The 17,135-nt window shown below is 35.2% G+C and overlaps 1 protein-coding gene across 1 annotated transcript in view; it reads right to left on the bottom strand.

Annotated features, from left to right (window-relative positions):
- The window catches only part of LOC121427160 (tyrosine-protein phosphatase non-receptor type 11-like), a 67,663-nt gene that overhangs the window by 10,776 nt on the left and 39,752 nt on the right, over window positions 1-17,135 (bottom strand). The window contains exons 8-11 of the mRNA XM_041623422.1: window positions 8,169-8,236; window positions 6,298-6,501; window positions 5,527-5,658; window positions 2,849-3,003 (exon numbers count right to left, since the gene is read on the bottom strand). Coding sequence (XP_041479356.1) covers window positions 2,849-3,003; window positions 5,527-5,658; window positions 6,298-6,501; window positions 8,169-8,236 — 559 coding nt within the window. The remainder of the gene's footprint in view (window positions 1-2,848; window positions 3,004-5,526; window positions 5,659-6,297; window positions 6,502-8,168; window positions 8,237-17,135) is intronic.

Raw genomic sequence — 17,135 nt, 5'->3', positions numbered from 1 at the left:
TTTTTACAGTGATTAAACCATTTATACCCCTTCCCATTGAATATGCCTGATTAAAGAACATGCTTCTACTGAATAATATTAATAATAAAAATTTTCCCCATTTTATGATAATTTTGTCCTATTCATTTTTCTTACATTTTCTTTTGTTTTTTTCTCAATTTTTTTCCTGTTCTTTGTTTTTTCTTTCATCATTTTTTCTTTTGTTTTATTTCACTTAGATCTATTCATTTTTACAATTTTTGTTTTCTTTTTTCAATACATTGTATACTATTCTAAAAATTATTTTTGTTTATTTCCCCCTTTTACACATTGTTCTAATTCTGCAGCATATTTTTCTGTGATTTTCTCCTGCTATAATATGCTGGAAAAGAGAAAATAAACTGGATTTGGGGCCTGCATAATCTAGGTTTTACGATCAAAAAGGAGGAAAGGAAAAATCATTGTTTTGTAATTTATCTGAGTTTGCTACATGCACTATTTATTTACTTTACCATTATGAGTGTGTGTCTATACGGAGATTAAAAGTCCACACAACCTGGGAACAATACAATTCTTTTATTCTCTTTCAATCATTTTTCATATTTACAATGATGGAACAATTTATATATAACCACAAAATAAGCAAAGTAAAATAACAGCAAGCACGATTTACATACAAGATAAAGAATAGTGGTAAGTGGTAGTGACTGCAAAATATTTCAGTTTGTGTTATTCATTTTTAATTAATGTTTTTCTTTATATTTTTCGGGCCACCAAACCTTACTAATGGGCCACCAAAAAAATTATTTGAATGTTTTGGTGGCCCAAATGGGCCACCACCAAAAAAAGTTAATGTGGAGCCTTGCCTTAATGCACACCTCATGAAGACAATATGTGCGGTTTTATAAGCTGAGGTGGTATAGAACTTTATGGCATGTACACAAAAGGCATTCTATGTAATATACATTTCTAGGCAAATAATAGTGATGGGTCATAAGGGAAACTTACAGCCTTGTTTAACTAAAGACTATGATACCTAAAAAGTCATTTTTGACTTAAGAACAATTTTTCTACCTTGTATTCTCAATTTATAAAACAAATTATACACAGGTTAAGTTCATATTAATAGAATTGCGGGCATCTTTCGTATAATAGTGTTTAAACAGGTGGAGCGCCTCTGGCAGTCTCACCTGCATTGCCTGATTCAATATAGCAGCAGTGCTGACTTTGTAAACTACTATAAAATAATTATTTACAAAAAACAATATTCATATAATGATACAATATTAAGTTCATTGACACTAAATGACATTTGACCTTGATCATGTGACCATAGGGTTGTCAGTGATACATTGAAAGTTATGACACCAATTCAATAATTACCTCCAAAATGGACAAAGCTCAATTACCTTAAATGAACTATGACTTTGGTCATGTGACCTGAAACTCGCATGAAATTTTCAGTGATAGTTTTATGAACTAGATCCATACACCTCCAGAGTTATGATGGTTATTCACCAAATACCCCCAACATGACCAAAGTCCATTGACCTTGGTCATGTGACCTGAAATTCGGCCGAGCAACGGGTAAGGACCAGGACAATTATGGCTATTCAAAGTGCATGGGATCCAGGGGCCGCGGAACGGTTTTCAAAGTGGGGGCTGAGCCAAAAGTGGGGGGGGGGCCTGACCATGCTAAAAATCACAATCATATGGTAATTTTACGGTTTTGTACACGAATTTGGAAAGAAGTGGGGGGGGGGCTGAAGCCTCCCCAGCCCCCCCCCCCCCCCCCCCCGGTTCCGTGGCCCCTGGGATCAATCAACAAACCTGGGCAATCGACAAGACCCTAAAAAAAACTGAACAGATCTAAACACTCACCAATCAAACAGCAAAAGCAACTTATATTTCAAGCAAAATCATAATTTAAATACCGATCTGCGACTATTAAAAAAAATGATCACATAAGAACAAATTCTCGCGATGCATATTATCATTTTGGAGCTAAAGCTTACTTGCTTAAATGTCGCACTCTATAGGTCAAATAGTGCAGGGTTTTTGCCAAAACGATACATGCAATTGAACCGTGGTTCGAAACTTGCATTAAAATAGATGCTCATAAATCCGCATGTTTTTAAATTCGCGCTCGCCGATCTTGCCGCGAAAATTTCCACTTTTACAGTACTAGGTCTCTGCTGAACTTTGTTCAGACAAGACAAAAAGTAAAAATACATATAAAAAATAAAGAAAGGATTTAAATAATAGACATATTTGCTCATATTTTTAAAGTCCAGTTTAATTTTGGCCATAGTGAAGCTATGTGCTAAAATTATGGGAAGCCAAATTTGTTTTATCACATTGCAACATTATTATGAAAGTCTTCTTTAATAATTAAGAAAAAAATGTCTTATTTATCATTCCCAAATATTTACATAAATGAATTGGGTATCAAAGCTAAAGTTAAAGTGCATACAAAGCAGAACGTCAATAGCTTCCATCTTAGCTACTCATATCTGGCCAGGTACATTTTCCCATAATGCCGCATTCTCAACAATCAGTCTTGTCATACAGACTCATGTGAATTATATCACACTAATTCAGTAATACGATCATATTGCAATAGTTGTGTTACCAAGAAGCAAATTAGGTACCTTTTTTTTAAACATGTAAATACAATTTATTTTCTCAATGTAAATAAAATTATAGGCTTATTTTTCCTCTGTATGACTAAGTTATCTCAAACATATGTTTAAGGACTAACAATTTATAAAACACAGTCACGGTGTTGGTCATTTAGCTCCCCCCCCCCTTAAATCAGAGTTAAGAATACAGGAAATTGAAGAAAATGTTAAGGTATGACTAGTGTTACCTGCAATGAACAATGATGGGACCAGCCTCAGGGAATGTTTCCTGTTTTTTGTTGACATCTTGAAGAAAGTTAAGAACTCTGCTAGGATCAGAAGGAACACCATGATCAGGCCAACTCTTAAAGTGAAAGTGGAACATTGGTCTGGATTCATCAGGCTAACAAAAAAAGATACAAGATGAGACTATATTCAAATAACAAGGAAATACTTTGAAACCACTTTTCAAGCGAAACTAAACTATAAGAGCTATACAGAAAGAAAAAACACTTCATTTCAGATAAGTAGCCTTGTTGAGATTAAATCAGGGGGGGGGGGGTGGAGGTGAACCATGGTGGTAGTGAAAGGAGGATTGATATTGGCTAAATCAAATGAGGATAATGGACAGTGAAATGAGTGAGGAAGCAAGCAAAGGAGAGCAAAAGTGAACAATAATAGCCAATTTTTATAAAGCGCTTTTCCCAGAATGGCCCAAAGCACGTTACAGCATATTATTACCCCGGTCATTGGATTCATTTCAATCAAGCACGAAAAGTGCACAATTTGCATTCCCTGGGGAGCATTCCTTGCATTCGTCGCAGCCACATTATGGCGCAGGCAAAATCAAACATACAATATCTTTCGCATCCTACCGGGTACCCATTTAGCACCTGGGTCGAGAGTGGCAAAGTGTGGATTAACGCCTTGCCAAAGGACGCTAGGCCACGGTGGGATTCAAACACACGACCCTCTGTTTACAAGGTGAGAGTCAGAACCACTACACCATGGCTCTTCCACCTACCTAATGAATGTAGGATTCCTAATAGCTCAAAGTTGAAGAGAAAAACGCCTTATAAATCGTGACATCTTTTAATCTCAACATAACATTTACTCATTCACTGCTATCACCCTTTCTGTCCCTTTCTGTATCTTTACCCTAATAAGCCAATGCTTTTTGGCTTTCAGGGGGTCTTAATACAAAGCAGTATTGTTAATTTTTCCAAAACAATATAGGTTTTAATGCTAATCCTCAAATGACAAGATAAAATTTCTCAAATTGATCCGCAATACTTTTAGGGGGGGTATAAATAAATTTACCTTTTTAAATTCACTATATTGCCACCTGCAACCGTAAATACGAATGTATGAGAAACAAGGCAAAAGCGATGTTGTGTCTCGCCTACTTGTGAAAGTAACCAGAATTTCCAGAAATATCGTGATTTTGCAAGGGCACTCAACAGAATTGTATCAAAAGTTCATTCTAAAATAGCTGGGATGGAATAACATTCGTCATGCCAGTCTTGCACATAAACTTTAATGTTGACCTAAAAAATACCTTTGACTTTCCCATGTGACCTCTGAACACAATAACATGCAGGTCTCCTAAGTACAACTACAACCCAAGTTTGGTTCAAAAGTGACTTGCGGTTGCGGAAAAATGTCATAACAATGACCTGAAATGACCTTTGACCTTACCATATGACATGCAGGTATCATACATGTAAGTTCATCTACACTCCAAATTTGGGTGAAAATTAACGAAGGTTGCTGAGTTATATGTCATAAGAGAGTCTTGCACATAAACTTTAACATTGACCTGAAAATGACCTTTGACCTTACCATGTGACCTCTGATTGCACCATGACATGCAGGTCTTTTAAGTTCATCTACAACCCAAGTTTGGGTGAAAATCAATTACGGTTGCCGAGTTATACGTATGTGTCATAAGAGTCTTGACGTAAACTATAACATTGATCTGAAAATGACCTTTGACCTTACCATGTGACCTCTGATTGCTCCATAACATGCAGGTCTTTTAAGTTCATCTACAACCCAAGTTTGGGTGAAAATCAATTACGGTTGCTGAGTTATATGTATGTGTCATAAGAGTCTTGACGTAAACTATAACATCGACCTGAAAATGAACTTTGACCTTACCATGTGATCTCTGACTGGACCATGACATGCAGGTCTCATATGTACGTCTACAACCCAAGTTTATGTGAAAAGTGACATGCGGTTGGGGAGTTGTGTGTCATAGGAGAGTCTTACACGTAAACTTTAACGTTGACCTGAGAATGACTTTTAACCTTACCACATGACCTCCAACTGCACCATTACATGCATGTCCCCTAATTTAATCTACAAATCAAGTTTGGGTGAAAAGTGACTAATGGTTGCCGAGTTATGTGTCATAATGTTTATGACAGACAGACAACATTTGGATCCCTTAATCTCACCTTCACCTCTGGTGGGCAAGACAAAAAGGATGGACAAAACCTAATATCATTTGACCTTTTAACCCCTAGATGACCTTTGACACCATTATCCTCAAGGACACATAGTGGTATTATCCAAGGATTGTATGTACCAGGTATGAACATAATTGATGCAAAATACAGAAATGAGAACAAGTTGAAAAACAATTTAACATTTAACCAACAGACCAACAGAAGTGATTACTACATGTAGGTCTCTGCCGAACTTTGTTCAGGCGAGACAAAAAGTAATATGAAGTGATTGAGCATCAGCTTGAATTTCCCCTTAAATCTGGAATAGCTTACCCCTGTAATTCAGGAGGGCACCATCCATAAACAACTTCAATACAAAACAGTAGTAGATATACTTTATCAAATACTTTCAGCGCTCTACAATTCTATTTCTATATTATAATGAAGGAGAAAAGAATAAAGGATATACTTACAAAGTCTTTATGAGAGAGAGAGAATTCTCTTAGATCATAGTCTGCCATACTTTGTTCTGAGATGTGTGTTACTGTTATCAATCCAGTGTCTTTCTTGGTATTAGCATCAGGCCAGTAACGTACACATTTATTCTATAATACAATCAAACAATCAGTGTTAATGGGTACTCCAGAATTAAAAATATATGGTTCGAACAGATAAAAAAATCAGACAAATAAAACACTGAAAATGTCATCAAAATCTGACAAGCAATAAACACTGTTATAAAATTTTAAAAATTTGCATTATTTTGGTGAAAGAGTTCTGTGAATGAATATGCAATGAGCATGCTTATGATGTAATATCCCCACTTATTCTTTTGTATGTTATTATATGATATTATATTTATTTACATTTGTCCTCCCCAAACAGAATATTGGATTGACAGCTGATTCAATGTGTAAGAAAATCATTGCTGCAACTTATTTTGCTACATGGAAGACAAATCTTTCACAAATGTATGAAAATAGGAAATAATAATAATTTCATGTAATGACATAAAATAAGGAAAGTGTGAACACGACATCAGCCCATATATTGCACATTCATGGCGGCCTGCATATAACTGTTTTTTACATATTGCGAAACTTTGTAATTGAATAACAGTTATTTGTTATTAGATTTTATACCCATTCAGGAGATTACTTACGCTAAAGATTGACTCTTACATTGATAGAACAATGAAGAATTTTCCAACTCAACCTACATGTAGGCACAGAAATCATTCTTACCTTCCCTCTTTCTACTTCTTTAGTTGTCATGACGATGACTCTTGAATTTTCTTGCCAAGCCACTCTCCAGAATTCTGGTACTGTGTCCTTGAGGCAACCTTGTGTAGCAATGTAACGTTTCTGATGTTCCCAACTCATGTCTATCTTCTCTACATTTTCACCTTGTTGTTGAAGTTCAATACTGTTCTTCCATGCCTTTGGTAACTGGTTATATATAAACAATGATATCAGTAACAATGACAATATCAACACCACTTCAATGCCTATTAACCCTAATACTCCCAGGGTATTTGAAAGCTTGTTATTACCTGGGAGGGGCCCAACCCCCCCCCCAAGATCTCGGCCATGGGTCACCTGATTGCCTCAACATTTTGCAAAAGGGTCAAGAATTATGTAATCTACAAACTTGTAAGCTAAATTTACAGTAGTCCTTTTATGTTTTTATTAATAAATTGATGGCAACCTATGGTAATTTGTGCAAGAAATCATAGATTTTGGTATTTCTCATTAAATAAAGCCTCGGGTCTAGCAATTTTTGGTACAAATGTCTTTTATAACTCCCTCATTACTTCCTGAAAGAAAAAGATAGATTGTGGTAATTATTTCTTATGTATTTTATTGTTTTCAACCTTCTTATTCATCAAGCGTTTTCAGATGCTTATGTGTGTGTGTGTGTGAATGTGGGGGAGGATGTGTGTGTGTGGTAATTATCTACACAATTTGAAACAATGATGATACTTACTAGAAAAGTATTTACATAAATTGGAAAAAGCTGATTTTGTCCATAGGGGTTAATACACAGTCATATAGAGAAATAGCAAAATTTCATTAATCTGACAACCACACAGTACGTCCGATCGCCATAAATTTGGTATCAAAATGTGCGGGAAGGATCAGAGAAAAAAGTAATGAATTTTTTTTCTTTAAAATACTGAGGCGTTAGGAAGTTCCGACAAAAATTTGACACGGGAACCATTATGCACCCCCCCCCCCCCCCCCCGAGTATTGGGGTTAAACAATAACTAGGCCACTGTAGTTTGGTAAACTACACAGGATATGGTTATTTTTTAAATAAATTTCTGTTTCATATATTTATATTTGGAACAATATCTATGTTTTATAGCATTTCTTTTCTTAAACATATTGGCCCGAATTCACAAAGGTGGTTTTGAAAACCCACAGTTGAGTCCCATGGTTTATGCAGTGGACTCATGAATAAAATAGCATTGATAACCACGGCAACAGGCATCAATTTGGCACACTTTGACAAAAGCGCGCATCAGGATTTGACATTTTTCATACATGCGCTAAATTAAGCGTAATTTATATAGGAAATCTGCATAAACTGTGGGTTTTCAAAACCATCTTTGTGAATTCTGGCCAATAATACTGTACCCCAATTGTTACAATATCATGATCTGCCATATAAAATGGACCCAACGTCGTCTATTCATTTGGAGTTCCAATGTCAAAATATTTTTAATCATGTCAAAATGCACAAGTTAAGCTTCACTTTTTGTGAATTAATAACTTGTCTAAATTACACATTTTTCAAAAGTCTTAATAAAGTTTTGTTCTCTTAGGTATTAAAAATTATTTTGTCATATGAGGATTATAAAAGATATCATGGTAAACAAAACAAGATGACGTTAAAAAAAAATCATATTCAAGTCAATGTAACACTGTTGCCTTACATATAATGCTATATGCATATTTCAGTTCTCTGTGAAATTTCGTATCAAAAATACATATCATCTCTGGTTTTCAAAAGTTGATGCAAAACCAAAATTTGCAATGAAAAGAAGGTGATCTCATGAATGAATGTATTGTTTAAAATATCAGCTCACAGTAAACAATATTTCAATACTTACATCAATATAGTTACCATTGATGTAGTCACCGGGGTAGCCATCGTTGATAATAACCCTTGAATGGTCAACTGAAACAAATAACAAAATAAGTAATGAAATATTTGTTGTGAATTTATTTCTTTGTTTTCAAACTTGTATTTTATTGTTTTTTCTATGAACTTTTTGGAGACAATTTTTATTGACTATTTTATATGAAATCACATTTTTTTTACTTCTGGATCTGAAATGCACTTCGAAAATGTTGCATGATTTTGGAACTGTAAACCCGAGTATCGAATAATTGATCGAATAATACAAGACAACAAAGTATAAAGTCAGTGGCGTGGTAAAAAAATGGACGAAATGAATTACATGATCATTTGCATGGGGAAACCTAGGATGGATTTCTAGTCCTAGGCAACGACTGTGGTAAGATTTCCTTGTATGTTGCGCGGCGGCATGGTCACAAAATTCATGGGGGAGGGGGGTTTCAGTAAAATAAAGATTTAGTTTATTTGAAATAAGGCTTGAACTCCAAGAATTTCATAAAATAAACAGGTTTTACAGGCAAGCATTCAGCGTTGTTGACAATCAGCCTTGCATAAACTCACTGTTAACCGTGTAAAACCGATGAAAACATGTTTATTTAATGAAATTATGGAAATACAAGCATTGTTTTGAAGAATCAGAACTTTTTATTTCTTGACTATTTTCTGTGATTGAGGTATCAATTAAAGAGCAGATATTGAACTTTTTAGGCATGTGATTTTCTTTTTAAATTTCAGATACCCCGCCAAATTACTTTTTGGTATCTTTTTTCAAATTGTTTTTACTCAATCATACATTGCTGAGAAATCGTTTATGTTACATAGCTAAAAGAGGAGACTCTAAGCTTTACAATGATATGTCATTTGTCTATTGTATTTATGATTAAGTTATGATAAATCATCGTTAAATCTCAATTTTGTTTTTTGTAGGATGCACTGTATAAATACTGTATTATCTGGTAACTCTTTACAATGGTCAGAAGAGAAATGTAAAGACCACCTGCCAATGATGAGACTCATTATAATATTGCCTTGAAAGGAGACAAATCAAATGCTAACAAAAGTTGATTTCTCTTCAAGCCAAACTCTCAATTACAACAAAGAGCAGGTTTTACAACCCATGAGAACACCCTCAAGGGGTGTCCTTTGTGTACAATGGTTATAACATTGCCCAATATAATAGTGATTTTGAATGTTCAGTCACCATGAGAAAAAAATAAGAGAAACTGTGGGAAGTTCTTTCAAATGCTGCACTTGAAATCTACAATTAATGTTTGTGTAAGCTCGAAATATGTAACAACGCTCAATATCATTATAGCAACAAATATGACTAGCTGTTATTTCTTGTCATCAAAGAATTTGAAATCTGTCATATTGATGGAATTCAGATATAAGTCATACAAATTATGCTTACGATGAAACAAAAATGCAAGTACAAGCACATAAAAGGATAACTTACAGAAGCCAAAACAATTAAGGTAAAAAGTGTGTGCTTGCAAATCCATTGACAGTGTATGGGAGTGTTTAAGTGTGGCAGAGGATAAGAGTGAGGAAAATAATAGAAATAGAAAGGGAGAGAGAAGGAGGGGGGGGGGGTGGTGTGATCAAATATATATGTGCTGTTTTATGTGATTACACATAATCCTGTAATCTGATTGTGGTCTGGCATTATCCCAATTGATTCAACTCTCATGCAATATACTTCATGTTGAAGATCCTTAAATGTTCTAATTGGAAATGATTTTTGTGTGAATATGTTAAAAGGACATCAATGGAAAATAGCTTTGCTGAATGCTGCTTCAATTGTTTCTTTTCATCCTTTATAAATATGCTGAATACATGATTGAATGGATTTGACAATTATATAATAAACAAGTGGAATGCCTCTGGCTGTCTCACCTGCATCACGCGATTCAATATAGCGGCAGTGCTGACTTTGAAAAATGTTAAAAGGACATCAATGGAAAATAGCTTTGCTGAATGCTGCTTCAATTGTTTCTTTTCATCCTTTATAAATATGCTGAATACATGATTGAATGGATTTGACAATTATATAATAAACAAGTGGAATGCCTCTGGCTGTCTCACCTGCATCACGCGATTCAATATAGCGGCAGTGCTGACTTTGAAAACTACTATAAAATAATTATTCACAAAAAACACCATTCAAACTAGAGATGCTCGGCGGGTCGCGCAGCCGAGCACATGTATTCCCCTAACCCACCGCGTCATCCGTCATTGCGATATATAGAGCTCACACAGAAATTTGACAAATAAATACATATATCATGGTGACAATGACCCTAGCATGCAGGTCCCCCTAGCCCATCTACCATCCAAGTGTGGTTGATAAGTGACTTATGGTTGCGGAGAAAGAAAGTCTTGCATGTAAAATTCAACTTTGACCTGAAAATAACCTTTGACCTTACCATGTGACTTCTGACTGCAGCATAACATGCAGGTCCCCAAATCCATCTACCATCCAAGTTTGGTTGAAAAGTGACTTACAGTTGTGGAGTTAGGTGTCATAAGAGAGTCTTGCATGTAAACTTTAACGTTGACCTGAAAATGACCTTTGACCTTATCATGTGACCTCCGACCGCAGCATAACATGCAGGTACCCCAAATCCATCTACCATCCAAGTTTGGTTGAAAAGTGAAATACGGTTGCAGAGTTGGGTGTCATAAGAGAGTCTTGCATGTAAACTTTAACATTGACCTGAAAATGACCTTTGACCTTACCATGTGACCTCCGCCCACACCAAAATAGATAGGTGGCTTCGTTATACCATACTCGACCTTCATGCTAAATTTGAAGATGATCGGTGAAGAAATGCAGCTGATAGAGCACTCACAAGGAAATCTCTGCGGCGCGATGAGGCCAAAGGACATAGTATCCTCCGAACTCTGTTCGGGGGATACAATAATGATACAATACTATGTTCATTGACATTTGAACTTGATCATGCGACCTAAGACTTGTCAGTGATACTTGATTACCCCCATATCCACATTTAATATACTACATCTATAAAATTTCAAAGTTTTGACAGCAATCTAATAATTACCTCTAAAATGGCCAAAGTTCAATGACCTTAAATGACCTTTGAATTTGGTCATGTGACCTGAAACTCGCATGAGATTTTCAGTGATACTTGATGACTCTTAGGTCGAGTTTTATGAACTAGACCAATATACTTAGAATTATGATGGTAATTCAACAAATACCCCTAACATGGAAACAGTCCATTGACCTTTGACCTTGGTCATGTGACCTAAAACTCAGAAGGGATGTTCAAAGATACTTGATTACTCTTATAGCGAAGTTTCATAATGAGATCCATAAACATTCAAAGTTATGATGGTAATTCAACAGATATTCGGCCAAAGTTCATTGACCCTAAATGACCTTTGACCTTGGTCATGTGACGTGAAACTCATGCAGGATGTTCAGTGATACTTAATTAACCTTGTGTCCAAGTTATATGAACTAAGTTATGACATTTAAAAAACTTAACCTTAGGTTAAGATTTTGATGTCGATTCCCCCAACATGGTCTAAGATCATTGACCCTAAATGACCTTTGACCTCGGTAAGGGACCGCATCCATATTGTATTGGCAGCGTGCACCCCGCGAGCACACCCCCGCTGCGGTAATTAGTGAACAGGATGTATCTCCCCGCTAGACGCAGCCAGCGGCGGCGCGCTGCTCAGATTAAAGCAGATTAACAGGAATCATTAATCCTAGATTTTATCATTGCAGCTTCTCGCCGCTTCTCGCAGCTTGCACGCGGCCAACTTGCAGGCGAATACTCGTACTCAAAGTGATGTGCTTTCTAAATCCGTTGGTGAAATGTGCGCGACCGATGCGGCGATTTTCTTGTCTGCCCGACACGAAATGAAGTTATTAAAGTATGAAATATTGAGCTAAAAAGTGTCTTAGATTTTTAGCAAAATAATTCTTATACATTTCGAGGTGGAAAGATTCATATTGATATTATTTTTATATTATTTCCGTTGCGTAATAATGATCTATTTCTTCCAACAAAGTACGATCATCGCTTATTCTTAATCCGACCCCGACATGAAATAGGACATAGTAACTTCTAGCAATGTAAGATCATCGCTTGCGTGTTTGTTTAGGTCCGTTCCGGCACGAAATGAAAGTATAAAAGGATGAAATATTGAGCTAAAAAGTGTCTTAAGAGGTTTTAAAAATATTTCTGGTACGTTTCAATGTGGAAAGATTTGTATTCATGTAACTAAACTTTACGAAATAATTATGTATTTCTTAGAACAATGCACGATAATCGCTCGTTCTTGAATTCGACCAGACAATCAATAATACAAGATATGGAATATTAATAGATAAATGGGTCGTAAATACTTTTAAATAGTTTGAAGGCGGAATGAATCTAATTACCCTTCGTATAGTAATCTACGGTATTTTCCCAAATGTATGATTATCGCTTGCCTGTTTGTTTCCGCTCCGGCACGAAATGAACGGGGAAATTAAGGAAATATTGAGCTAAAAAGTGTTTTAATGGTTATAAAGATATTTCTGGTACGTTTCAAGGTGGAAAGATTCGTATTCATATAATCAAACTTGCGAAATAGTTATGCATTTCTTTGAGCAATGTCGATGATCGCTTGTTCTTGAATTCGACCAGACATTTAATAAAACAAATATATGGAATATAAATGGGTCGTAGATTATTCAAAATATAGGCCTACTTTTAAATAGTTTTAGGTCCGTTCCGGCACGAAATGAAAGTATAAAAGAATGAAATATTGAGCTAAAAAGTGTCTTAAGAGGTTTTAAAAATATTTCTGGTACGTTTCAATGTGGAAAGATTTGTATTCATGTATCTAAACTTTACGAAATAATTATGTATTTCTTTGAACAATGTACGATAATCGTCGCAATTCGAACAGATATGTAATAAAACAAAATGTATGAAATATTAATAGATTACACAGATCCTAGATTATTCGAAATATACTTTTAAAATGGTTTTAAGGCGGAAAGAATCTAATTACCTTTCGTAATAATCTACGATATTTTCCAACAATGTACGATTATCGCTTGTGTGTTTGTTTCCACTCTGGCACGAAATGAAGGTATAAAAGAATGAAATATTGAGCTAAAAAGTGTTTTTAATGGTGTTAAAAATATTTCTGGTACGTTTCAAGGTGGAAAGATTCGTGTTCATATAATTAAACTTGCGAAATAATTATGCATTTCTTTGAACGATGTCCGACGATCGCTTGTTCTTGAATTCGACCAGACATTTAATAAAACAAAATATATGGAATATTAATAGATATGGGTCGTAGATTATTCGAAATATACTTTTAAATATTTTTAAGGCGGAAAGAATCCAATTACCTTTCGTTGTAATCTACGGCATTTTCCAACAATGTACGATTATCGCTTGCGTGTTTGTTTCCGCTCTGGCACGAAATGAACCGAGAAATGAAGGTATAAAAAAATGACATATTGGGCTAAAAAGTGTCTTAAATGGTTTTGAAAATATTTCTGGTACGTTTCTAGGTGGAAAGATTCGTGTTTATATAATAAAACTTGCGAAATAATTACGTATTTCTTTGAACAATGTACGATAATCGCTTGTTCTTGAATTCGACCAGAAAACAAAATATATGGAACATTGACAGATAACATGTGTCCTAGATTATTCGAAAATAGTTTTAAGGCGGAAATGAAATAACTTTTCCTTTCTTCGAACAATGTACGATGATAGCTTGTTCTTGAATCCGACCCGACATGAAATGACGCAAAATATTTGGCATGTTAATAGATAAAATAGGCCGTAGATTTCTAAATAGTTATGAGGCGGAAAGCATCTGACTGCCTTTCGCAATAATCTACGGTATTTTCAAACAATGTACGATTATCGCTTGTGTGTTTATTTCTGCTCCGACACGAAATAAAGGCATAAATGTACGAAATATTGAGCCAAAAACTGTCTAATAAATGATTTTATAAATACTTCTAGTACGTTTCAAGGTGGAAGAATTCATATATATCTAATTAACCCTGCTTAAAAATTAACTATTTCTTCCACCAATGCACGATAATCGCTTGTTCCTGTTTTAGAATGATATAATTCGCCTTGCCATTAATTTGATGGTTCAAATTACAAAATTCATTTTACATAATCATTGGATTATTTTGTCGCAGCAGGTGAGTGTAATGGTGCTTCTTCGCAATTCATTATGTTTCCATACTCGTGCAATGTATACACAATTAATCAATTTAGAAGCCCATTGTAACGAGTAGTCTGAAAAACGCTCAAGCGCAATGAAAAGAGCAGGATCTTTCGCAGAATAGTTATGTCCGCTACGCCCATGACCCTTCAATGATAATTAATCAATATAATCTACGTCGGATACTTTCTTTGAAAAGAACTTGCCGCGCATTATATTGTGAAAGCAAATGGCCGCTTTGATCTTTAATGACTTAAACAGCACCATTGTTAGGTATTTAATCAGTTAATCTTAAAAGAGGATAAGAAAGAACATCCTGTGGAGTCTACTTTTTTGCCCTCTTATAATATTTTAATGCTTTTAAAAGTCATCCAACACTAGAATCTTTTGAAAAATTGTTCGATCTAAACTGGGGGGGGGGGGGGGGGGGGCTGGGTGTCGAAAATTATTAGACCTATAAAATCCTGGGCACGTTGAAATCAACAAAGTATAATAGCCCTTTGGTATAATTATGTACATATTATATTTTTAGGGCGGTAATGTCAATAGGCATCTAAAAAGAATAGCTTTTTAGAAGGCGGGATTATTAGAACTTTGATTATAACTTACCTTTTGTATCGGCGTGGGGATACAAAATCTTTGCAAATTGTTAACATAATTAAAAGAAAGATAAACTTAAAAATCAGGGGGGGGGGTATACAACCAAGTCCATACTAGTTAGGGCACTAATAGATTTACCCGGGGCCACAATGCCTAGCTGCCCTTTCAGCTACTTTAAAAGATATGCCTCATTATATTGCTATATAACTAAGATCAGATTTCATTTGGCCTTTGTAAATGGTGCAAGCACGAAAACACGACACGAAGCGCGCTTGAATTTTCTATAAGGCATATCTTCAACAATTTTGATAGTTTTGACATTTAGAGAGCGTTCGTAAATAATCAAATGAATAAAGCTTCCATTTGTTGGGGGAGCCAGGGAGAGGGTGGGGTGTATGACATTTTGTGTCCCCTACGCTTAACTGACTTTTGGAAGGACGTGTTCTTCCCCCCCCCCCCGACATGTTTGATATCCAACTACCCAAAACATATAATGGTCGGCTTGGTCGCTATTTTTAAAATCCCGTTCTTTAAATTTTCATGATCTACTTTTCATACTTGTTTTTTTTCCACATCTTTCAATTCATTGTATTTGCGTTCTTTTCTCTGTTTTTAAACTTTCTTTTGCTCTCGCGATTTTTCAAATTACATTTACAAAATTATAATAACCCGAACCACTTTTGAAATATAATGTTCGTCTGTTAATATTGCGTGCTCATTGTAGTTTCATGTTGGGGTTATTTTTGCACCATTTGGAATAACGTCAACCTGGTCAGGCTTCCTGCTTTCACTCCTGTTCAAAGAATTCTTGTAATTGTTATTTTTGCCAAGAAAAGCACAAAGGTCGTCCTGACAAAAAAAAAACGAGATGCTAACGTAAATGTTTTCAATGAAGCTCAGGGTCAATGAATTCGATCATGGGCACTAATCACTCCTTTGTGAAATGACGAAGTGCCAGTTGCCCGAACTTGTCACAATAGCTCTAATTCTATAAGGAATTAAATCTATTGTTCCTTCGCATTTTATCGTTGAGAGGATAAAAGCACATTTGCAACATATTTTGCAGCTCTAACCTTGTTGACAAATTAGACACAGAAGAAAAGTGACGCCTATTGGACAAAATTGTTAGAAAAAGACGAGATGTAAAATAATCATCAACAATTGCGTATGCATCAATTAACTAGAAATGGCACGAAAGTGGCAATGATTCTGCATGGAGTGGAAATAGAACATGTCGTCCCTTTTTCAGTCCACGTTCATTTACCGCCATGTGCTGTGTATATAGAGCAACATAAAATTCTGAACGCAAAATATATTTTGTCATATTATCATTATATATGTATTACTGTTTTTTTAAATCCCCTTGCCCACCATCCGGGGTAGGAGGATGGGCGGCGGCAGGGTAATTTTGATTACGGGGAGGAGTAACTTTTTTTGTATACTTAATTTCATATCGGGTCGGATCAAGAACAAGCAATAATTGCATGTTGTTAGAAGATGTAGATATTATAGCGTAGTGCGAATTATATTCTTTCCGTTCCAAAACTCTTCAGAAGTATATTTTTAATAATTCAAGATCTTTATGAACTCGATATTTGTCAATTTTATATCGCCATTTTATGTCGGGTCGGATCTCTTTCCGATTCGAAACCTTTTAGAAGTATCAGCTAGATCGAAACTCTGTATATAGGTATATCTATGATTTTCTTAAAGTCGACCATCATTTTATAACGGGTCGGACCAAGAACAACAATCGTATGTTGTTGGAAGATTTAGGTATTCATAGCACAACAAAAATCAATTATTTCCACATCGAAAGTCTTAAAATATATTTTTATTGACAGAGGAAATCTTTTAACTCAATATTCCATACTGAAATACTTTCATCTCATGTCGGATTGGATCAAGAATAAGAAATTTTGCGACTTTTATTCCATTAAAATATTGCCTTTTCGACTTTGTCGGGAAAATTAGTCATTTCATTTTTTCTGACAGAACATGGGTTCGTCCATATACGGAAATATCAGTTATTTAAATCGTTTACACTCGCATTAAATTTAAAATCATGCGTGATCGATCCTGCATTAATTTGAGATGTTTGTAACTCCATTTC

The sequence above is a fragment of the Lytechinus variegatus genome, chromosome 14, assembly GCF_018143015.1.
Source record: "Lytechinus variegatus isolate NC3 chromosome 14, Lvar_3.0, whole genome shotgun sequence".
Taxonomy (NCBI): domain Eukaryota; kingdom Metazoa; phylum Echinodermata; class Echinoidea; order Temnopleuroida; family Toxopneustidae; genus Lytechinus; species Lytechinus variegatus.
Note: the sequence above shows the minus strand (reverse complement) of the source record. Positions and strands in the feature narration are given on the sequence as shown.